Source organism: Pan paniscus, chromosome 5 (genome assembly GCF_029289425.2).
Source record: "Pan paniscus chromosome 5, NHGRI_mPanPan1-v2.0_pri, whole genome shotgun sequence".
NCBI classification, from domain to species: Eukaryota; Metazoa; Chordata; class Mammalia; order Primates; family Hominidae; genus Pan; species Pan paniscus.
In genome coordinates, this window is record NC_073254.2 from 175,139,400 (window position 1) to 175,164,059 (window position 24,660).

General features: G+C 44.7%; 1 protein-coding gene across 6 annotated transcripts in view; it reads left to right on the forward strand.

Moving 5' to 3' along the window:
* TIAM2 (TIAM Rac1 associated GEF 2) overlaps positions 1–24,660 on the forward strand; it is a 264,916-nt gene that overhangs the window by 123,228 nt on the left and 117,028 nt on the right. For 5 of the 6 annotated variants that reach the window (XM_008974986.4, XM_055114256.2, XM_063605527.1 and 2 more), the window contains 3 exons: positions 10,754–10,864; positions 12,493–13,692; positions 20,463–20,898. In XM_008974986.4, coding sequence (XP_008973234.4) covers positions 12,499–13,692; positions 20,463–20,898 — 1,630 coding nt within the window. In that variant the 5' untranslated portion in view covers positions 10,754–10,864; positions 12,493–12,498. Of the gene's footprint in view, positions 1–10,753; positions 13,693–20,462; positions 20,899–24,660 lie in introns of all 6 variants that reach the window. The other variant, XM_063605529.1, reaches the window with a different exon arrangement.

Below are 24,660 nucleotides of genomic sequence, written 5' to 3' on the forward strand. Positions count from 1 at the left end.
CCAGGCCTAAGCTTGCTCTTTGTGGAGTGGCTCAAGCTCAGAAAGGTTAAAAACGGAGGTTATTTAAAAGTCACACCCACAATTTTGAATCTCATGTTTATAAAAGTTATAAAAGAGGGCCATTTAAAAGACATGCTAACAGCTTTAGGTCTTTTGAATCTTTGTTCTGGTAGTCACCAGAACAGGACCACGAAGTTTATAGAGGCCAGGATGTTAGACAAGTTTTAGCTGAGACTTGAAGTAGACGGGGGAGAAAGGGGAGAGTGGGACTGAACATTTGATATATTAAAAAAAAAAAATACATGTTTCAAAGAGCCGTGGTGAGAATGTGTAAAATGCCTTTGAATAATTTCTAAAAGAAAAATAAGGAAAATATTTCGTCTTATCCAGGATTATTTTATTTTAGACAATATTGATTCTGTAATTTAAAAAATTAAAAAACAAAATTTTTATTGGGCAGCCCCTGAGCCAGAATAGGTTCAGAGAAGCTCCTTGATTTTGTAATTTTGCTTGAAAGTGTGTGTGTGTGTTTAAATTCCCTGAAATATTTTCAGTTTCTGCAATGGCTCACATATAGCCGGGCCACTGAATTTATTTGACATTCCAAAAACATACCAGTAATATTTGTGGGATTGCCGGTTTCACCATCTCTCTCATAAACTTAATGCTGTTAAAGTTGTCATATTCTCTCTCTTCCCCCTGTAGACGGAGTCATGCTTTGTCGCCCAGGCTGGAATGCAGTGGCGCCATCTCGGCTCGCTGCAACCTCCGCCTCCTGGGCTCAAGCAATTCTCCTGTCTCAGCCTCCCGAGTAGCTGGAACTACAGTCGTGTGCCACCACGCCTGACTAATTTTTGTATTTATAGTAAAGGCGGGGTTTCACCATGTTGATCGGGCTGGTCTCGAACTCCTGACCTCAGGTGATCCACCCACCTCGGCCTTCCAAAGTGCTGGGATTACAGGCATGAGCCACTGTGCCTGGCCTTTCATATTCTCTCTTACTGATTCTCCAAATGTTTCATGGTTTATAATCTCTCTCCCTCCAGGCACAAGCTGATGAGCTCCTTTGGGAAGGGATGGTGTCATCTCTCACACTTCTGTCCCTCATGGTGTCCAGCACAGTGCTCCGTGTATAGGAGAGTCTCCAAACATTCATGTCGAATTGTTGAGTGGAACTTTAAAATTTCACTTCATTTCCCCAAGTTTCTGCCAATACTTTGAACATTTTCTTCCTGGGCCAACACTGCCTCCCACACTGACGCTGAGCTGTTGGCTACTGTGGACTCCTTTCCCAGAGGGTGTTCCAAAGTGTCCTGAGGTTGATGGTCGTGCCGTGGTGTTTCTGGGAACAGTGGGTAGGGGAGAGTGTAAGGGGATGGGCAGGGGCCTGTCCAAGATTCCCTTAGCTTCCCCTCCCTCAGCCTGCCTTTCCCTCTTACCTCCTCCTCTCTCCAAACTTTGTCCCTGACCCTGGTGCTCGGGACCTGCACCCCCTTCACACCTTTCCCTGAAGGAGCTGGGGTCTTTCTCCATGTATTCTCTTGTGGATTCGGTCCTTCAGGGATCCAGCAAGTGGTTATGGAGCACCGTGTCTTTGAACAAACCATTTTCTGTTCCCTGGAGTTCCTTTCTTTCCTTTCCTTTATTTTTCTTTTTTCTTTTTCTTTTTTTTTTTTTGAGACGGAGTCTTGCTCTGTTGCCCGGGATGGAGTGCAGTGGCGTGATCTTGACTCACTGCAACCTTTGCCTCCTGGATTCAAGTGGTTCTCCTGTCTCAGCCTCCCGAGTAGCTGGAATTACAGGCGCCCGCCACCACACCCAGCTAATTTTTGTATTTTTTTAGTGGAGAAGGGGTTTCACCGTGTTGGCCAGGCTGGTCTCAGACTCCTGACCTCAGGTGATCCGCCTGCCTTGGCCTCTCAGTGTGTTGCGATTACAGGCGTGAGCCACCGCGCACGGCCTTCTCTTTCCTTTCTTCATCTAATGGAATCCTACTCATCCTCCAAGACCCACTTGTTGGGTTATCTTCCTTATTGGGTTGTTCCTAACTTTCCTACCAAGAAGTTGAATGTCCAGTGAATGTGTGTGTGTTTTTTTTTAATTTGTGCAGTGCAAAAGGATGAAGCCCATGGACCTAATCTGTGGTGTCCAGATTGCACATTAATGATGGGCCATCTTTAAAAAAAAAAAAAATCTGGTACTTACTGTGTGTATCTGAAGTGTTTGCCTTGGACAATGACTTCCCTTCCCTTCCATTCCTTTCCCTTTTTTTTTTTTTTTTTTTTTTGACGGAGTCTCGCTCTGTTGCTCAGGCTGGAGTGCAGTGGCGCGATCTCGGCTCACTACAACCTCCGCCTCCTGGGTTTAAGAGATTCTCCTGCTCCAGCCTCCCGAGTAGCTGGGATTACAGGTGCCTGCCACCACGCCTGGCTAATTTTCGTATTTTTATTAGAGACAGGGTTTCACTGTGTTGGCCAGGCTGGTCTCAGACTCCTGACTTCATGTGATCCACCAGCCTCGGCCTCCCAAAGTCCTGGGATTACAGGCGTGAGCCACTGCACCTGGCCCTGACTCTTCTTTTCTTTTTTTTTTTGAATGAGAGTCTCTTCTTCACTCAGGCTGGAGCGCAGTGGCGCAATCTCCACTCACTGTAACCTCTGCCTCCCAGGTTCAAGTGATTCTCATGCCTCAGCCTCCCGAATAGCTGGGATTACAGGCGTGAGCCACCGTGACCGGCTAATTTTTGTATTTTTGGTAGAGATGGGTATCACCATGTTGGCCAGGCTGGTCTCAAACTCCTGTCCTCAAGTGATCTGCCTGCCTTGGCCTTCCAAAATGTTGGGATTACAGGCGTGAGCCACCACGTCCGGCCAACAATGACTTTTCGAATGTTTTGGGACTCGTCGGAGCTTGGCTCTCCTTGGATTTTCTTAGAGTGGATGTACCATTCTGGCAAAACTACCTCTTGTGGTTTTATAAGTCAGTTTTTAAAACATTTCTTTTTTAATCGTGACTCAAGAAGACATAATTTTACTTCACAACCCAGTATATGGACAAACACACAAGCACACGCAAGAATTTAGTTTCACGAAACAAATTTTACTCTTACTGGGATTCACTCGTCTATTTTCCGTTCTGCTAGTCTCTCTTCTGCTCTATTTTGTTCTCTTCTATTCATTTAAAAATACTGGTATCAATTCATCGAATGGATTTCATGACCCAACAATGGGCCACGACCCACGGCTTGATCAGCCTTCTGTAAGCCATGCTGCAGATGTTGGGATGTTTTCTAAAACAGGTGTGAGTGCGGAGATCCTCCTTGTGATAAATTGACTTACTAAGGTGATGAACTGGACAAAAAGCTGAGCTATTGTCTCTGTGGAATTTATGACTTTCCCGCTTGTTGAATACCAGCCATGCTTGTCAGCGGAGATCCTGCTCGGAGGGCATTCCTTGCCACAGATGGGTCTATCCATTCATCTGTTAATATGCATTTGGAAGGAGTCCTGCTGAATTCAAAGACGACCAGTGAGGCCCAACAATGGAAGCTTAGCTTCTGAGGCCCTTCACAGCAGCTTGCTTTCTGCTCACTTTATTTGTAAGGATTACTCTTCCTAAGCATTATTCCTATGGGGACCAGATGTTCCTTTTGCCTGCCTCTTTATATAAATTGGGTTCAAGTCTTCTTGTGATTAGAAATGAGCTCCTTCAAGTCTTGGTATTCAATTCATGCATTCTGAGTGTAGTTCATTGACTCAGGATGAGAGAAACAGATCCTGGCAGTATTTACAGAGTTTATTAGTAAGTTTGGATCCCTGGTAGAGGTGAATGCTTTTGTTTTAGATTTTTAGGCACATTTGTCCTGAGTTTTAATATTTTCAGTGATAGAGACAATAATAAAACTTCAGGGCAGGATTTCTCAGCTTTGGAACTATTGACATATTAGGCCAGATAATTAATTATTTGTTGTGGCGAACTGTCCTGTATGTTGTATGGGGTTCAGTAGTATCCCCCTAGCCTTAACCCACTAGGTGACAGTAGCAGACCCCAGTTGTGACAACCAAAAATATTCCCAGACATGCCAAATGTCCCTTGGGGGACAAAATCACCATAGTTGAGAATGACTGCTTTAAGGTTGTACCAGTTCAATGCGCATTCAGGTTATTTTCTTACATTTCCTAACGTGAGTTATCTACTAATGAGAGTGTATGGCTTGTGTCACTGGTTTTCTTTACATTTGATAGACTGCTTGCAAATTAGGTAGTTTTATATGCTGTAATAATTTGGGGGAATTGATCAAAATGAAATGCTAAAACCTAGAAGATTCTAAATTTATCTATATATAATATTTAATTTAATAATAGGTAATGAAAGATCTGAAATGACAGTTTTAATAAGATCTAATATCATAATATACAAAATCAGACTTAAAGCTAAAATTTAATAATACTTTGTGTTGCATTATTGAATAATGAGTAGGTAATGACAGACCTGAAACAGCAGTTATTATGAGATCTGATATCATAACATACAAAATTAGACTTATAACTACAAATTAATAATAGTACTCTGTTGCATTTCCCAGTATTTTAGATGGTTTCACATATATTTCCACACTTGATTCTCAGTCTGTGAGGTAGTAGTGCAGATATTTTTATCCTCAAGTTGCAAATGAGGAAAAAGAAATTCAGAAAGCTTGAGCAGTTTACCCAAAGTCTCACATGCTGTTTGAGAGACAGAAGCAGGGCTTAACCCGAGTTCGCTGACACAAACCAGACTAGAATTTACGGAGACTCCTCTCCTTAGTGGTTAAAGCTGTCCCCGACCCTCCCCAAATAAAGAAAACCAAGTAGATATTGTTATGGTTAATGATGGCTGGCCCTTTTGTTATCTGGCTCTTGTCACTATCTGAAGTATTTGCCTGGGACTAGGATGAGGGTCCTAGTTTAGTATAAAAATCTCTCTGGAGCGATGTGAAGCCTGTTGGTATCTCCTGGTAGTAGCACTTGTGCTTCCTCTCACGGTCTTGGCCAGCTGTAGATCTCCTTTTTTGCAGTGGCTCCGTTCTGTTTGCTGTCCCCGATCCAGCCCCCGCCCTCCTCGCAGGCCTCTGCTCAGCACCATCTGCCCACCCGGAGGGTTTCCTCCTATTCCCCTTCAGTTGCTCCATCTGGGCAGCCAGCTCAGGGCCTCAGTCCAGAGACAAAGCAGAGGCAGACAATTCTAGTTTTCTTTGCTATAAATGCCACACTACATGGAACTAGAGAATTTGGGAATCTGACTCATCCAATCAAGCCCAGGCTAAAGGCAAATGAAGAAAAGGTAAATCTCGAATTTCCTCCTGAAAGCTATTTTTCCCCGGGACTCAGTAGATGACAGTGGCTGTTGGGATTGTGATGGCATACTTAGGACATTCCTCCACATTGCTGCACACTTCTGGTGTGGTTACTGATCACACTTTTAAAAAAGAAAAACTTCCACTCTTGGTAATTTTAGCTTAAAAAGCTACAGAGCATACTCATGTGAATGGGGACTGGGAGGGAATGCAGAATGGAAGGTAGGATTTTGGGGATTGGGAGGGAATGGAGAATGGAAGGTAGGATTTTGGGGATTGGGAGGGAATGCAGAATGGAAGGTAGGATTTTGGGGATTGGGAGGGAATGGAGAATGGAAGGCAGGATTTTGGGGATTGGGAGGGAATGGAGAATGGAAGGTAGGATTTTGGGGATTGGGAGGGAATGGAGAATGGAAGGTAGGATTTTGGGGATTGGGAGGGAATGCAGAATGGACGGTAGGATTTTTTTTTTGTTCTAGGTCCATGTCATTGTGATAAGTTTTTTAAAATTCCAATATTTATTATAATTGTCCCGTAAATAAAAAATAATTATAAAAAAGTTTGTACACAGCATAAAATGTTTGCTAAGTATACACATTCTTGGTGCCACATTATTCCAGAGTGACTTCACTTAAATTACGTCTCTACCAGCCCTGGGCCTCGCCACACGTTGTTATACTTCATATCTCTTCCTGCAGGTTAGAAAACCTTCACAGGGGTTGCTGCGGGTGACTATACCTATACATACTTTTGCTATTTGTAAACACCAGGCCCTTTTAAAGTACTTTTTTTTTTTTTTTGAAGAGTTTACATGAATGAAATCTGTTGTTTTTTAAATTTTTTTCAGCCCCCTTTCTATTAACTAAAATAGTTTTTAAACTTGAATATCATAAAATTCCTTTAGTAAAGGAGTCAGGGGGCCAGAGGTTACTGAACATTTGCCTTAAATATTCCCTTGCTTCCAGACAAAAATCATAGCTGAAGCATGACAGAAAAATATCTGTTCAATTTGTCAAATTCCTCAGGGACAATAATTACTTAGCTTCCCTCAGGGAGTATCCTTCCTGTCAATAAATTTCTCATAAATATTGGATAAATTCTTCCTCCTACTGTTTAAGGCTGTTTTTTTTTTTTTCTTCCCTGACAGGATTGACCCAACATTGCACATTTGGTCAGCATTATGCATATGTGAAAATGCACTTTGTTCTGTATTTCTGTCACTCCCTGTTTGCTTTTCTCTATCTTAATTATGGAAATGTATCCTCGTGAGTTGATACACCAGTCTTTCTGTCATACCCAGTAAGGAGGATTCCCGCCCTTGGTCTGGGGTCCGCATCAACTGTGTAGCACAGGAATTGCTGTCATTTGGTCCCACAGGTGTCTATTGAGTGCTTATATGAGCCTCCAGGTGCTAGGCCTTGAGTGCACAGCATCCAGTAGAGGATGGGGGTCTCCTGTGTTTTTAGAAATATCCCATGAAATAAAAACATTAAGCTATTTAATTGCAAAAGTAGTAAGATGAGCTTAGGTTCTAACCTGCCGCTGGGGCAGAAACTTCCACCTGGGAGTGATTCTGCGGCTTTGAATTCTGGCCTCTGTGTGTGTCCGTGAGCGGCTGACACAGTCGGCCGCTCAATCGCAGTTTTGTGTGCTGGGTTTGGCGAGCTCAGGGCCTGTGCTGTGTGTGCTGCAGCTCGGGAGGGCTGACAAAGAGAGGTGGTTGAGGAGTGAGTGGCCGGGAGCCTTTCGCCTCCAGTGTTATCACTGGACCTTGGTCTTTACAAAAGCAAACAAATGAAGGCTCACTCTGATCCACTCACTGTGACAGTCTGAGTGGCAGCAGCCAGGAGCTTCTCTGGCCATTTGTAGTTCCCTCAGTTAAAAAATGAAAGGGTAGCTAAGGTTCAACAGCTCAGGCTTTGAACTTTATTTATTTGTTTATTTATTATTATCATCATCATTTTTGAGACAGAGTTGACAGTCTTGCTGTGTCTGTCACCCAGGCTTGATCTCAGCTCACTGCAACCTCTGCCTCCCGATTCAAGCAATTCTCCCACCTCAGCCTCCCAAGTAGCTGGGATTACAGGTGTGTGCCACCGCACTTGGCTAATTTTTTTGTAGTTTTAGTAGAGATGGCGTTTCACCATTTTGGCCAGGCTGGTCTCGAACTCCTGGGCTTAAGTGCTCCATCTGCCTCGGATTCCCAAAGTGCTGGGATTACAGGCTTGAGCCACCATGCCCAGCCAGGTTTTGAACTTTTTTTTTCTCTTTTGAGACTGAGTTTCGCTCTTGTTGCCCAGGCTGGAGTGCAATGGCACAATCTCGGCTCACTGCAACCTCTGCCTCTGGCGTTTAAGTGATTCTCTTGCCTCAGCCTCCTGAGTAGCTGGGATTACAGGCATGCGCCACCATGCCTGGCTAATTTTATAGTTTTAGTAGAGACGGGGTTTCTCCACGTTGATCAGGCTGGTCTCGAACTCCCGACCTCAGGTGATCTGCCCTGCCTTGGCCTCCCAAAGTGCTGGGATTACAGGCATGAGCCACCACATCCAGCTGGTTTTGGACTTTTAAAAGGTGGGGTTCTTGTGGTGCAGCCCCATGTGTGAGATGGGGCCAGGTTCTAGTGGCAAGTCTAGCAGTTGCTATCCCCTTTTTAGATGTGTGGCACAGCTGCCTACTAAAAGGTAGGGTGCCGGCAGCATAGCAGGCACCTTCTCAGTCCTCATTAATTAGAGGCTGAGCTATTGGATTTCCTGCCAATGGCCAAGTGGAAAATCTATTTGACTTTTTTTTTTTTTTTAAATTTAAAATGTATCTGCTTGGATAGACTCAGGCAGGAGATTTGTCTTTGTCTTTGTTAGAGGAACCTAGCTCCAGTGTCTTGCTTCTCCTCCCACTAACTGTAAAAGTCACCACTGAGGCCGGGTGCAGTGCCTCATGCTTGTAATCCCAGCACTTTGGGAGGCCGAGGCAGGTGGATCACCTGAGAGTTCGAGACCAGCCTGGCTAACATGGTGAAACCCCGTCTCTACTAAAAATACAAAAATTAGCTGGGTGTGGTGGCAGGCACTTGTAATCCCAGATGCTCAGGAAGCTGAGGCAGGGGAATCACTTGAACCCGGGAGGCACAGGTTGCAGTGAGTCGAGATTGTACCGCTGCACTCCAGCCTGGGTAACAGAGTGAGACTCTGTCTCAAAAAAAATAAAAGGTGCCATTGAACCCTCCTAAGAAGATATACAGTAGCCAATAAGCACATGAAAAAGATGGCTCAATATCACTTATCATTAGAGAAATGCAAATGAAACCCATAATGAGATACTGCTTATGTCCATTAGGATAACTACTGTCGAAAAACAGAAAATAACAAGCATGGGTGAGGATGTGGAGGAATTGGAACTCTGCTGCACTGTTGGTGAGCATGTAAAATGGTGCAGCTGTTGCGGAAAACAGTATGGCGGTTCTGTAAAGAATTAAAAATAGGGCTGGGCGCGGTGGCTCACGCCTGTTATCCCAGCACTTTGGGAGGCTGAGGTGGGTGGATCACTTGAGGCCGGAAGTTCGAGACCAGCCTGGCCAACACGGTGAAGCCCTGTCTCTACTAAAAACAGAAAAATTATCTGGTGTAATGGTGCGTGCCTATAATCACAGCTACTTGAGAGGCTGAGGCAGGGGAGTCACTTGGACCTGGGAGGCGGAGGTTGCAGTGAGCCGAGATTGTGCCACTGCACTCCAGCCTGGACGACAGAGCAAGACTCTGTCTCCAAAAAAAGAGAAAAAAAAAAGAATTACAAATAGAATAACCTAAGTGGTGTGCTTATGACAATAAATAGTTTATTTTCTAAAAATAAAAATAGTATAACCTAATGCTATTGCATTTCCACTTCTGGGTATATATCCTAAAGAATTGAAAGCAGGGTCTGGAAGAGCTAGTTAAACACCCATGGTCCTAGCAGCATTATTCGTAATAGCCAAGAGGTGGAAGCAACCCAAGTGTCTCTCCATGGGATGAATGAATAAACAAAATGTGGCATGCACATGTAATAGAATGCTATTCAGCCTTAACAAGGAAGGAAATTCTGACATCTGCTACCATGTGGATGAAACATGAGGGCATTATACTAAGTGAAATAAGCCAGTTGCAAAAAGACAAATACTTTCACTTATATGCGGTATCTAGAGTCCTCAAATTCATAGAGGCAGAAAGTAGAATGACAGTTGCCAGGGGCTGTGGGACCGGGGAATTGCTGTTTAATGGGTGCAGAGTTTCTGTTCTGCAAGATGGAAAGAGTTCTGAAGATGGATGTCGGTGACGGTTGTACAACAGTGTACTTACTGCTGCCCTGTACATTTAAAAATGGGTAAGATGGGCCAGGCACGGTGGCTCACGCCTGTAATCCCAGCGCTTTGGGAGGCTGAGGTGGGCAGATCACCTGAGGTCGGGAGTTCGAGAATAGTCTGACCAACATGGAGAAACCCTGTCTCTACTAAAAATACAGAATTAGCTGGGCGTGGTGGTGCGTGCCTGTAATCCCAGTTACTCAGGAGGCTGAGGCAGGAGAATCGCTTGAACCCAGGAGGCGGAGGTTGCAGTGAGCCGAGATTGTGCCACTGCACTCCCGCCTGGGCAAGAAGAACAAAACTCTGTCTCAAATAAATAAATAAATAAATAAATAAATAAATAAATAAAGGGTAAGATGGAAAATGTTATGTTATCCATGTTTGACCACAATTACAAATAAACTTTTTTTTTTTAAAGGAACAAAAAGTCACTATTAAGGCCTCACCCCTCTGCTTCCCGTGTCTGTGGCTTCGTGTCCAGCAGTGAGCACGGCCAGAGGGGAGCCTCCCCAGCTCAGCCAGTCCTCCTCCCTTTCAGAAGCCCTGCTTTATCCCTCAGAGGGGGACCTCTTGCCCCTGCTAACATGTGCTTGAGAAAGCTTTTAATCTCATTTATGAGGTCAACCTCTACAAGCTAAATTATTTTAACCAAGGACTATTCAGTGTGATGTTATATTTTGGGCTTTGTTTTTGCTGCTTGGTCAAATAGAGAACAAGGGCCACCTCTCGTCACACAGCCCGACGCTCCTGCAGCCCTGTGAGACTGAGAGTTGTTTTCCTGGTCGTGGTGACAGATGAGCCACGCATGACTCACTGGAGCGGTCTCCCCTGAAACAAAGGCATGCATTTGACTGCAGACTGGGTGTTGAGTTGGTGGCCTTTGCAAGACTGGGTGGGCAGTTCTGGCTTCAAATGATCCTGATGAATCACACGGTTCACAGACATTTCATTTATTACCTTGACAGTGACCCTGGACACCAGTTGTTTCTTCATATAATTTGCGTTAAAGCTTCCTTTTGACTTTGTGGGAGCTTGGAGTAAAACGCTTCACAGAGTTTTCTTGCGTTTCTGTTTTTCAGGCTCACTTCATGGACTCACTTTGCGTGCTTGTTAAATGTGCTGTGTTGCTCCCAAGACCATGTAAAGCCTACTGACCACTAACCTCCCTCACAGCAGAAACTAGACGTCAGGTAAACCCAACCCTTGTGCCTGGGGGGTCACGTCAAGTTGCATGACTGTGATTAAGGTAATAAGTAAAGGTTTAATTATTTGGGCTAGCGATTTTGGTTTTAAAATATTTGATAATTACCACCAAAGAAAAGTCAATCCATTTAACTTCTGTTTTGTGGCTACACATTCTTAGATATAAAAGAATTAAAAATAAAAAGCCTACTAAATATATCTGGAGATCTCACCAGAAGAGCATCACCTCCAACTGACCTAAAATAGTGATATACTGGTTTGAGTGAGAAACTAGCTGGGCATGGTGGCATGTGCCTGTAGTTCCAGCTACTTGGGAGGCTGAGGCAGGAGAATCCCTTGAGCCCAGGGGTTTCAAACCAGCCTGGGCAACATAGCAAGATCCCACCTCAAAAAAATTATTTCAGAATCAAAAGAGATGGTTTCTTCTTTCCTCCCTTCCTCCCTCCCTCCCTCTCCCCCTTTTCACTTTGAGTTTGGCTTAACTAATAGACTCCTTGAGCAAACTGGGGTTTTTACAAGGAAGTAAGAGTCTAATATTAAATTTTTCTGATGCCCGTATTCTAAGTCAGCTTCATACTTATTTCTCTTATCATATTCTAAAGTGAAGATACCTGAAGTCTTTACAAAAGCTCTAGAGGTTAGTTTTATTAAAATGTTTTTCTTTCCCAAATGAGAGCTCTTATTTTTTCCCCCATTTTTCATCTCAGCCTCATTTTTGAGGACTTCCAGGCCTTTTTCTTTTGTGGTATTCCTAGAGCCCCAACAGAGCCTGGTACCTGGTGTCATGTTATAAAAATTGATAGTTTTTGAGCAAAAATCTCTCAAAATACTGTGGAGAGATTTTAGCTCTACCAGTAGTTTATGTATAATGAAAATGTATCTCTCTGATCACTGAGATCTGTGTATTTAGACTGACAGAATAAAGATACTTTCCCTAATTTTTCTCTTCAAGAATCATTAGTTTGGTCAGGTGTGGTGGCTCACACCTGTGATGCTAGCACTTTGGGAGGCCGAGGCAAGAGGATCTCTTGAGCCCAGGAGTTCAAGACCAGCCTGGAGCAACAGAGTGAGACCCCATATCTTAAAAACAAAAACAAAACAAAACAAAAAACCTGAGCTTGAGAGTGGTAGCACGTGCCTATAGTCCCAGCTACTTGGGAAGCTAAGGCAGGAGGATCACTTGAGCCTAGGAAGTCGAGGCTGCAGTGAGCTGTGACTGCGGCACTGCACTCCAGCCTGGATGATAACAGTGAGACCCTGTCTCAAAAAAAAAGCAAAAAAAAATCATTCAAAGTCTCTCAACACCAAGCCTGAAGCAGATCTTTCTCATAAGCTGATTTTTATGCCTGTTTGGCTTCTAAATTAATATTGTATAATGAATAATGTCTTTAAAATAATTAGCAGACAGGTGTGCAGTGCTGTCTGTCTAGCTAATGAGCAGCCTTGCAAAATAAGGAGAGCCTTTTCTACTGACTGACTCTTGTCCCTACTCCTCTGAGTCCTTCCAGGCACTGAAGTTGCTGTGTAATATGCAGGGCATTCTTTTTAGAAAGTTCTGTCATAATGGAATGTAATTTAGGCCACGGTCTTACTGATGCAACTGTTCTCAATTTAGGTTAAAATGGGCAACTCCGACAGTCAGTACACCCTTCAAGGATCTAAAAATCATAGCAATACTATTACTGGTGCTAAGCAAATTCCTTGCTCCCTGAAAATACGTGGCATTCATGCAAAAGAGGAAAAGTCATTGCATGGATGGGGTCACGGAAGCAGCGGAGCAGGTTACAAGTCCAGGTCTCTGGCCCGAAGCTGCCTTTCTCACTTTAAGAGTAACCAGCCTTACGCATCGAGACTCGGTGGCCCCACATGCAAGGTCTCCAGAGGTGTTGCCTACTCCACGCACAGGACAAATGCCCCAGGGAAGGATTTCCAGGGCATCAGTGCTGCTTTCTCAACTGAGAACGGCTTCCACTCTGTTGGCCACGAGCTGGCAGATAACCACATCACCTCCAGAGACTGCAACGGACACCTTCTCAACTGCTACGGGAGGAATGAGAGCATTGCCTCCACCCCACCGGGCGAAGACCGCAAGAGCCCCCGAGTGCTCATCAAAACGCTGGGGAAGCTGGATGGGTGTTTAAGGGTCGAGTTCCACAATGGTGGCAACCCCAGCAAAGTGCCTGCAGAGGACTGCAGTGAGCCGGTGCAGCTGCTGAGGTACTCACCTACCTTAGCATTGGAAACCTCCCCTGTGCCTGAAGCCAGGAGGGGGTCCAGCGCCGATTCCCTGCCCAGCCATCGCCCCTCTCCCACGGACTCTCGCCTGCGGTCCAGCAAAGGCAGCTCCCTGAGTTCTGAGTCATCCTGGTACGACTCCCCTTGGGGCAATGCTGGAGAGCTGAGCGAGGCTGACGGCTCCTTCCTGGCCCCCGGCATGCCTGACCCCAGCCTCCATGCCAGCTTCCCACCTGGCGATGCCAAAAAGCCTTTCAACCAAAGCTCTTCCCTCTCCTCCCTCCGGGAACTGTACAAAGATGCCAACCTGGGGAGCCTCTCCCCCTCAGGTATCCGCCTTTCTGATGAATACATGGGCACGCATGCCAGCCTGAGCAACCGTGTCTCTTTTGCTTCCGACATTGATGTGCCCTCCAGGGTGGCACACAGGGACCCCATCCAGTACAGTTCCTTCACTCTCCCCTGTCGGAAGCCCAAAGCCTTAGTTGAGGATACTGCAAAGAAGGACTCCCTCAAAGCCAGGATGCGACGGATCAGTGACTGGACGGGAAGCCTCTCAAGGAAGAAAAGGAAACTCCAGGTGAGCGTACCTTAGAGCAGAGGGAAGGGTCCCCACAGTTTCCCCACCTGGAGAAGGGGAAGGTTAGTAGAAGCCACCATAGAGTGTTGTCGGGGTGCTTAAGTGATCTGGCAAAAGTGAAGAGTTCAGTGGAAAGCCTGGCTCATCTCATTTTCAGGTGTGGGTTTGTTTTCTGTTTTGCTTCAGATATTTTCACTTTCAGCCCACAACTTTAATCTTCCCATGTCTTAGTCAGCTTGGGCTGCAAACAAAATACCACAGACTTGGTTTAATCAACAGACATCTATTTCTCATAATTCTGGAGGCTGGAAGTCAGAGGTCAGAGTGCCAGTGTGGTCCGATTCTGGGGAGGGCTCTCTTCCTGGCTGCAGACGGCCGCCTTCTCACTGTGTCCTCACACGGTAGAGAGAGCAGGAGGTCTAGGCTCTTTTCCTCTTCTTACAAGGACCCTAATCCCATCATAGGGACTCTACCCTTATGACCCCCCTCTAAACCAATTACCTCTCAAAGATGTCAGTTAAATATCATCCACTGGTAGTTAAGGCCTCAACATGGATTTTGGGGAGGGGGGAATCAAATGTTCAGTCAATAGCATTCTGGTTCTGTGCATGTCCCTGCACTCTTCCATGCACTCCACAGGCCTAATCTTAAGACTTGGCCATAGCCGGTGCGGCAGCTCATGCCTGTCATCCCAGCACTTGGGGATGCCAAAGCGGGCAGATCACTTGAGGCCAGGAGTTTGAGACCAGCCTGGCCAACATGGTGAAACGCTGTCTGTACCCAAAATACAAAAATTAGCCTGGCGTGGTGGCGGGTGCCTGTAATCCCAGCTACTCAGGAGGCTGAGGCAGGAGAATCACTTGAACCTGGGAGGCAGAGGTTGCAGTGAGCTGAGATCACACCTGGGCAACAGAGAGAGACTCTGTCTTTAAAAAAAAAAAAAAAAAAAAAAAAAAAGTAAGTACAGAGTTGGAGAGAATTCCTGAAAGAATTGGTTATCTGAGAATTTTACTAGACCTCATTCTTACAGTCCAAATAAAACAGATGAGATTGTCCTTATTTTTGGTTGAATAGGCTTGTTGAACTTGATATTACTCTGATGAAATTAAAATTTCTATGCTTAAGTTGGTACATCAAAAAAAAAAGTTGATGATATATCTACATGTGTAATCTTTTTTTTGTTCTTTTTTTTGAGACAGAGTATCGCTCCGTTGCCCAGGCTGGAGTGCAGTGGTGCTATCTTGGCTCACTGCAACCTCTGCCTCCCGTGTCCAAGCGATTCTGCTGCCTCAGCCTCCTGAGTAGCTGGCATTACAGGCGTGCACCACCATGCCTGGCTAATTTTTGTATTTTAGTAGAGACGGGGTTTCACCATGTTGGTCGGGCTGGTCTGGAACTCCTGACCTCAGGTGATCCACCTGCCTCGGGCTCCCAACATGCTGGGATTACAAGCGTGAGCCACCACATCCGGCCTATATGTGTAATCTTAACCTCCTCATGGAGATAGCTAATGGCATCCTGAAAATATCTTGTACCTAAGTGCATGTAATAGAAAAATATATATACTGATAAAACTGATAAAATAAGAATGATGAATATACTTCTGTATCATGGCATGTAAAGTTTTACTGGGGGAGCAAAGTGGCTTGTCCACCAGGAAGAAAAGTGATAGTTTGCCTTTTTAGGTAATTAGTGGCAATTGCTAGATTTTCAGTTTGTTGTTGTTTTGTTATTTGTTTTTATTTTTGATTATTTATATAGGGGAGAAGCTTCTGTTTAAATTACTCTGTATAACTCATGGAGTTGAAGGGAATTTGTGTGGGCAGTTAGTCTCTAGCAGAATTGCATCCTAGATAGACATAAAATTATAAAATTATATAGAGATTTAGGGGTGGAAAATAATATAACTTTTTTGAGTAGATTGCTTCAGATTTATGAAGTTTGACTTTCGTTACTTCCTTCTGATGTATATAGCGTGTCTGCCTCCACCACCCCCTCCTGTGCTGGGCTTCAGTTCTCCCTCCTCTTCCTTCACACAGAGGTGAAGAACAGATGATCAGCATCCTGTTTTCAGGACCTCTTCATATCCCTGAATATATTGTAGTAATTTGTATAGTGATTTTATTCCTGGATCATCACTTTTTCAGACTAAACCACAAAATAGTAGAGATTTCCTTGACTTTTTTCTCTCAGCTCCCATTTCCTAAACAACTGATCCCCACTGAGCATAATGGGAGACGCAGCTTCTGCTTACTTGAGGGCTGCAGTCCCAGGTGGACAACGTCCACGCCTTTTTGATTCAAGTGTTATGGTGCCCACCTGTGTTCAGCTGTCATCCGCTGTGTCCCCTAATTGGTGGTGGCATCGAGCCAATGATTCTGCATCTCTTATGTGCACTGAGTTTGTTGCTCATCTGTGTATGTGGCCTGGCTTACACGCGGCTCTAGTGAGCTGCATTCAGTGTCAGTTCCCACTTGGTTCAGATGTAGACCAGTGGCTGCTGTGTATGAATCATTCTATCACGGGTAAGTATCCCTCCTTGCCTCTCCTGTCAAGTGACCCTCCTTGCGTCTCCTACCCACGGGAACTGGGTCTCCTTCAATTCTGCATTGTCCAAAAACTTAACTCTGAATTGTGTGCCTGTAGAGTTAAAAACAAACTGGTTAGGGCCGGGTGTGGTGGCTCACGCCTGTCATCCCAGCACTTCGGGAGGCTGAGGCAGGCGGATCACTGGAGGTCAGGAGTTTGAGACCAACCTGGCCAACTTGGTGAAATCCCATCTCTAATGAAAATTAGCTGGGCATGCTGGCATGTGCCTGTTAGTCCCACTACTTGGGAGGCAGAGGCAGGAGAATCGCTTGAACCTGGGAGGTGGAGGTTGCAGTGAGCTGAGATCACGCCAGTGCACTCCAGCCTGGGCAACAGAGTGAGACTCCATCTCAACAACAACAACAACAACAAAACAACAGCAGCAACAACAGAAAACTGGTTAGAATCAAGGAATTAGAATTTTATTATTTTATTTTATTTATTTGTTTTTTGAGATGGAGTCTCTCTGTTAAAAAAAGTACCTTCTTAGCAAATTTCAAGCATAGAATATAGTATTATTAACTGTAGTCACCATAATTTACCTTAGAGCTCCAGAACTTATTCCTCCTGCAAAACTGAAGCTTTGTACCCTTTGAGCAGCATCTTCCCATTTCCCTCTCCTGCCCCGGCAACCACCATTGTACTCTCTGCTTCAGTGGGTTGGACTATTTCAGATTCCACGTATAAATGGAATCTTGCAGTGCATGTCTTTCTGTAGAGTGACATCTCTTGAGTTTTTACTTTTTTTTTTTTTTGAGATGGAGTCTCGCTCCTTTTGCCCAGGCTGTAGTGCAATGGCGCCATGTCGGCTCACTCAAGCGATTCTCCTGCCTCAGCGTCCTGAGTAGCTGATCCGGATTACAGGCGTGTGCCACCACCCCCAGCTGATTTTGTGTTTTTAGTAGAGACGGGGTTTCTCCATGTTGGTCAGGCTGGTCTCGAACTCCCGACCTCAGGTGATCCACCCTCCTCGACCTCCCAAAGTGCTGGGATAACAGGCGTGAGCCACCTGGCTTGAGTTTTTACTCTTGAGTCTTTACTCATCTCCACTCTGCTGTACTGCCCTAGTCATCAAGTTACATTAGCCCTTGTTTCTGATTATTCGATTTGATGGAAGTGAAGTCATTTGTATGGAAATGGAAATCGTATGATTTGTGTGTGTGTGTATATACATATATATAGCAGGCACCTTAGTTTCATCCGCATAACAGATGATTAAGAATTCTAGCTGAACCTATTTAAAGACATTCTATATTTTTTAAAGGCTCTTTTTTATTAGCCTGAAAATTAGTGACTGGCTATTAGGATTCTAGATAAAAAGATTTGGAAATTTATTAGAGACTGGGAGAGTTCATACCTATGTATAAGAATAAGTTATAAATGCTAAAATGCATCCCCCCACCCCCCCACCCCCATTTCTGGAAAAGAAAACTCCTTGCTTTGCTATGGTTAAACATTTAAAAGTTGGCACTGTAACTTGAGAAGCAGTGTCAAGAGTGTGTGTAGGTCACACTTAACTTCGGGACTTCTGTGCCTTTCTGTGGCAGAGTTGGGCTTGTTTTGAAGCATATTCCGTCATGGCCCTTGCAGGGTATCAGAGGTAATTCCAGTGTTTTTGGGTGATGAGTCAGAGGGACATATTTATAACTGAGATAATGTTAATACTAGCTAGATGAGAAGTGTTTCTTCACCTTTCAGGAGTTTTTTGTTTTTTGTTTTGTTTTTCTTTTGAGACAGAGTCTCGCTCTGTCGCCCAGGCTGGAGTGCAGTGGCGTGATCTCTACTCACTTCAACCTCCGCCTCCCGGGTTCAAGAGATTCTCCTGCCTCAGCATCCCAAGTAGCTGGGACTACAGGCATGTGCCGCCGCACCTGGCTAATTTTTCGTATTTTTTGTAGAGACGGGGTTTCACCGTGTTAGCCAGGATGGTCTTGATCTCCTGACCTCATGATCCGCCCACCTCGGCCTCCCAAAGTGCTGGGATTACAGGCGTGAGCCACCGAGCCCAGCCAGGAGTTTTTGAAAAGCAACAAATTGACAATTAAAAAAAAAACTCTAAGTATTTCTAAAGTTTCCTGTCCAAGTGACTCACAACAGCTGGTTTATTTGCTCTGTTATGCATAAGCATCAGTGTATAAATAAATATGACTGGAGATGCAGTGTAAACAGTGGCAAATCATATTTCTATTTGTAATATCTGCTTGGGGCGCAGTTGTTCATGGCTCCTGGGTATTTGGAAGTACTCTCCAGTTGTGTGATTATTCTCTTACAAAACAGCAAGTAATTGCAACTTGATTTTTGGATGAAATTTCTGAAAAGGAAACCTCTCTATACAATGTAATATTCAAAATAAGGCCTTTAGTCAATGGTCCTTGACCCAGTTTTCCATCATTTTTATTTTAATGCATAAGAAAATATAATCGAAAGCCCACTAGCAGCTGAGTAGTCTTGAGTGTGCTTGGCGTCTCTGCAGAGTTATCTTCATTTAAGCCATAAATGTTGAATGTCAGTGCCTTTTGAGTCAGAAGTTAAGCTCACTTTATGCTGAAAATTTTAATTACTGCCATTTACCAGTGAAAAGCCTGTATGCAAATTATTTTTCTTCAGTGACTAGACTTCTAATCTAGATGTTAGAGAAATGTCTTTATGTTTTCAGCTCTGTGCATGGCCAGCTTGATGTTCAATGCACCTGGTCCTCACAGGGAGCAACATTATTATATAAGTATGAATTGTATTTAGAGCTACCTGTGTTTGATTTTTGTGTTGGAGTAAATACTGCAGTTAAGAATCATGTCTTTGATATCTCCAGTACCTAGAATAAAATAGGTACTCAAATGAAAGGATGTGAATGAATAAATGGGTATATTTTTTTCATGAAAGTAATTCTCTAAGTAAGAAATATTAATTATGAAAAAACTGGCTGGGCGCGGTGGCTCATGCCTGTAATCCCAGCGCTTTGGGAGGCTGAGGTGGGCGGATCACCTGAGGTTGGGAGTTTGAGACCAGCCTGACCAACATGAAGAAACCGTGTCTCTACTAAAAATACAAAATTAGCCAGGTGTGGTGGCGCATGCCTGTAATCCCAGATACTTGGGAGGCCGAGGCAGGAGAGTCACTTGAACCCAGGAGGCAGAGGTTGCAGTGATCCACGATTGCGCCATTACACTCCAGCCTGGGCAATGAAAGCGAAACTCCATCTCAAAAAAAAAAAAAAGAAAAACAAAAAAGCTATAGTTACTAGCCAGTACCCTTCATAGATAAGGAATCCTAAGTGTATTATTATTATTATTATTTTTGAGATGGAGTTTCGCTCTTGTTGCCCAGGCTAGAGTGCAATGGCCTGATCTTGGTTCACAGCAACCTCTGCCTTCCAGGTTCAGGTGATTCTCCTGCCTCAGCCCCCTGAGTAGCTGGGATTACAGGTGCTCACCGCCAGGCCTGGCTAATTTTTGTATTTTTAGTAGAGACGGGTTTCACCACGTTGGCCAGGCTGGTTTTGAACTCCTGGCCTCAGGTGATCCACCTGCCTCGGCCTCCCAAAGTGCTAGAATTACAAGCATGAGCCACCTCGCCATCTATTATTTTTACTATATGAACTGGGAAAATAAGATACTAGAGATCTCAAAGTCTAGAAGTCTAGACCTGGGCACTTGGCCAGAAGCTGGGGACTATAGGGAGAGGAAGAGAAGTTTTTGGGTTTTGCATAACAATACTGAGTCCCTGTCTTCCCCACCCTACCCTGGTACTAGTAATTTTCTAATTTACCTTTCAAATGATCCAGGGAAAAAATAAATTGCAAGAATATGAATTCTTTCCTGGAAGATGCTGATCATGGTTAGCAATGAAGAAAGAAATATCATTCTAGTAATCTTCACTAGTGTGTTGTAAACATACTAGTTAATTTCTCGATGCTAAGCATAGGTTAGATTTAGGAGAGCCATTTGGATTTTATTTACCTCTTTAAGTGCTAATTCTACTGGATATAAATTGACTTGGGCAACACTATTTTTAAAATTCTCTCTGGTATGAAGACTTGAAGGTTAAAGATGTATTTTTGTTACAAGAATCTTGCTTTGCATGACATTATCAGCAGCCACTGGTATTACACTTATGCTGCGTGCAAGAAGGGATGCTTTGGATAGCTGTAAGCTCTGATGGGTGATCATGTGTGTTTCTCACAGGAGCCGAGGTCCAAGGAGGGCAGTGACTACTTTGACAGTCGCTCTGATGGACTGAATACAGATGTGCAGGGATCCTCCCAGGCATCTGCTTTTCTGTGGTCAGGGGGCTCTGCTCAGATCCTGTCTCAGAGAAGTGAATCCACACATGCGATTGGCAGCGATCCCCTCCGGCAGAACATTTATGAGAATTTCATGCGAGAGTTGGAAATGAGCAGGACCAACACCGAGAACATAGAAACATCTACAGAAACCGCCGAGTCCAGCAGCGAGTCACTCAGCTCTCTGGAACAGCTGGACCTGCTCTTTGAGAAGGAACAGGGGGTGGTCCGGAAGGCCGGGTGGCTCTTCTTCAAGCCCCTGGTCACTGTGCAGAAGGAAAGGAAGCTTGAGCTGGTGGCACGAAGGAAATGGAAACAGTACTGGGTAACGCTGAAAGGTGAGTGCAGTGTCACCTGCTGAGGCCACTGGGGATTGTTTCCGCCAGCCGTGCTCTTTCCCAGGAAGTGCCAAGAGACTAGCATTGATTTGAGTTCACATGAGGGGTTTGACACAGGATCCATGGGCTGCCTTCATGCAGATACTTTCTCACACCCATGAAATAGGCTTTACCTACTATTCACATGTATTATGCAGTTCAATAAGTAATTATTGGATTTTTTACTTGTTTTTATTTTTTTTGAGACAGAGTCTTGCTTTATTGCCCAGGCTGGAGTGCAATGGCAGGATCTCAGCTCACTGCAACCTCTGCCTCCCAGGCTCAAGCAATTCTCGTGCCTCAGCCTCCTGAGTAGCTGGAATTATCGGCGTGGGCCACCACACCTGGCTAAGTTTTGTCTAATTTTTAGTAGAGATGGGGATTCTTCATGTTGACCAGGCTGCTCTCATAACTCCTGACCTCAAGCAGGTTGTCCACCTTGGCCTCCCAAAGTGCTGGGATTACAGGCATGAGCCACTGCACCCGGCCTATTATAATGGTTGGATTTAATACTTGTTGCTTATTTTATAGGTATGCCTGTACCGTTTTTGATACTTTCGCTGGATTTGGATAAAAAAAAGTCAGTAACCAAAGGTAGTTTAGTTGTTTGGAAGGCAGCTTCTGAATTTCACATTCCGTACATGTTCAGAACTCCAAAGAGGTTTTCTTTCCAGCTTGTTCAACTAAGATTATCATCTGGATTATTGATTTGTCATTCCAGCTTTATGAACAAAGTCTATTTGTTGTCATCACTAACAAGTGCAGCTGTCTTTTTTTTTTTTTTTTTAATATACTTTAAGTTCTAGGGTACATGTGCACAATGTGCATGCAGGTTTGTTACATAGGTATATGTGTGCCATGTTGGTTTGCTGCACCCATCAACTCGTCATTTACATTAGGTATATCTCCTAGTGCTATCCCTCCCCCATTCCCCCATCCCCCAACAGGCCCCGGTTTGTGATGTTCCCTGCCCTGTGTCCAAGTGTTCTCATTGTTCAATTCCCACCTATGAGTGAGAACATGTGGTGTTTGGTTTTCTGTCCTTGTGATAGTTTGCTGAGAATGATGGTTTCCAGCTTCATCCATGTCCCTGCAAAGGACAGGAACTCATCCTTTTTTATGGCTGCATAGTATTCCATGGTGTATATGTGCCACATTTTCTTTTTTTTTTTTTTTTTTTTTTTTTTTTTTTTTTTTTTTTTGAGACGGAGTCTCGCTCTGTCGCCCAGGCTGGAGTGCAGTGGCGCGATCTCGGCTCACTGCAAGCTCCGCCTCCCGGGTTCACGCCATTCTCCTGCCTCAGCCTCCTGAGTAGCTGGGACTACAGGCGCCCGCTACCACGCCCGGCTAATTTTTTGTATTTTTAGTAGAGACGGGGTTTCACCGTGTTAGCCAGGATGGTCTCGATCTCCTGACCTCGTGATCCGCCCGCCTCGGCCTCCCAAAGTGCTGGGATTACAGGCGTGAGCCACCGCGCCCGGCCGTGCCACATTTTCTTAATCCAGTCTATCATTGATGGACCAGCTGTCTTTTTTTTTTAAACATAAAGGCAATAGAAGTGAGAATTTGTTTTGTTGACATGAGAAAAGTTTTTTATAAGCATTGCCATTTAAAAACTATAATTGCCTTGAGGAAGAAAGAAGCTCCAAATCTGTACAGCGTTGATTTATGCAGATGCACACAGAGCGGCCTCACAGCCTCTGGCATTCTGCACAGCCCCCTGGGACTCTTTGTCAGAGGAGCTGAGTGTGTTGTTCAAAAGCCAAACCTCATCGTCAAGTGATGCCCTTCCCTGTCACAGGAGAGAGCAGAAACATCTGCAAATACTATGTGTGCAATGTCCAGTGCCCTCTCAATTACCCCTTTCTAGCTTTTCTTTGCCCCTTATTGAACAGATGGAGCCCTGCTCCCCCAACCGTGGAGGGCAGGCATCATGCCTTCGTTACCACAAGCCCCTCTGGCACCTCTGGTAAAGGGGCACTTGCAAAGGCATTTCATATCCAAGTGATACCTTTTCCTAGCGGGCTGGCGGGTGTACAAAGCCCAGGGGCCCAGCATTCCTCACATGCTGCAGTCCTCTTCTCCATCCCTAGATTTGGATGCTTGTAGACATTGTGGCTGGCTGAGGAAGGTAAAGAACGTCCCCAGTTTTTCCATACTGGCGAGGCAGATTTCTGTATTGAATGACAGAAACGATTTGGAAAGATGGAATAATGGGTTGAATCTGGCAGGATTAACATTTAAAGAGATAAGAAAGTTCTGCTTTAAGGTTTAAAAGTCAGATAGCTACCCAAGGACAGGATAGGGAAATGTGGCTGCAAACTATTATGAGTGAGGCCAGGTGCGGTGGCTCACACCTGTAATCCCAGCACTTTGGGAGGCCGAGGCGGGTGGATCTCCTGAGGTTAGGAGTTTGAGACCAGCCTGGCCAACATGGTGAAACCCCATCTCTACTAAAAATACAATAATTAGCCTGGCATGATGGCAGGTTCCTGTAATCCCAGCTACTCAGGAGGCTGAGGCTGCAGAATCGCTTGAACCTGGGAGGCGGAGGTTGCAGAGAGCTGAGATCATGCCACTACACTCCAGCCTGGGCGATGAGTGAAACTCCATCTCAAAAACAAACAAACAAACAAACAAACAAACCAAAACAAGTATTATGAGTGAAAAAGATGTCGGGATTTAATTTGCAGGCCATATGTTTCCAAGTTGATGTGGCTGAAAAGGTAAATGTGATTTCAAAGAGCAAATGTGATCTTTAGCTACCTCATTAGAGATGTCATGTGATCATCAGCTACCTCCTTAGAGATGATATATCTCTTGCAAAGGAGATGACAGTCTCTCCTTTCTTTGCCCTGGTCAGAGCTGGTCGTTTCCCTCCTTGTGGGCACAATATTGCAGGAGATTTGTTAGGAAATGAGAAATTGAACCTTGAAAGGTTGTCCTGGAGGATCCCTAAATGGGGAGAGAGTGAATGTGTTCCCTTAAGGGGTAAACATCTGGGACTGTTTGTGAATCATAGTCTGAAGCTGCCTCCTAGTCACATGATATGAGTGCTTAGAATGGATGCATGTTACCCCATCATCTGTCACATATCTACTTTTTAAGTGTGAAATTTGTTTCTTAAAAATTAATTCTGTGAGAATTTCTTCCCTGCCTGTCTATGGATTTGAAAACCCCAAGTATACATCACCCTAGTGGTGGGGGCTAGACTGGGAGGCAGGGTGACTGTGTGTGTATGTGTGTGTGTGAGAGAGAGAGAGAGAGAGAGAGAGAGAATATACCACTTTGAGAGGCTCGGCCATAGGTGATGACAAGGAGATTTAGAGCCGTGCTAGGTGGAGGAGGGCATAAAGAGCTAGGGATATTTAGCATGGAGAAAATAAGAACTGGGTGAGAGTGAACAGCAGTGTGTAGAAGAGACATTGAATTTATTCTGGGCCTGCAGAGGTTAGGATGGGACTAATAGATGGGAGACAGGCTGATTCTAAATTAATATAAAAAACAACAGTGACAGCCATGGGCACGTGGAAAGATGCTCCCTTTTTGATTTCTCTGCTACTGACCACATCTGTCCAGAGCCAAATTGTCGCAGACTTCTTGAGGGAAACTCAGGCAGATATCACTTAAGGGCTGGAAGAGCTGATTGGCAGCTTCCTGTATTTTATCCCAAAAGGTAGACCAGGAACTTCTGGCTACCAACTTCAGGGGTAGTGATGGGCC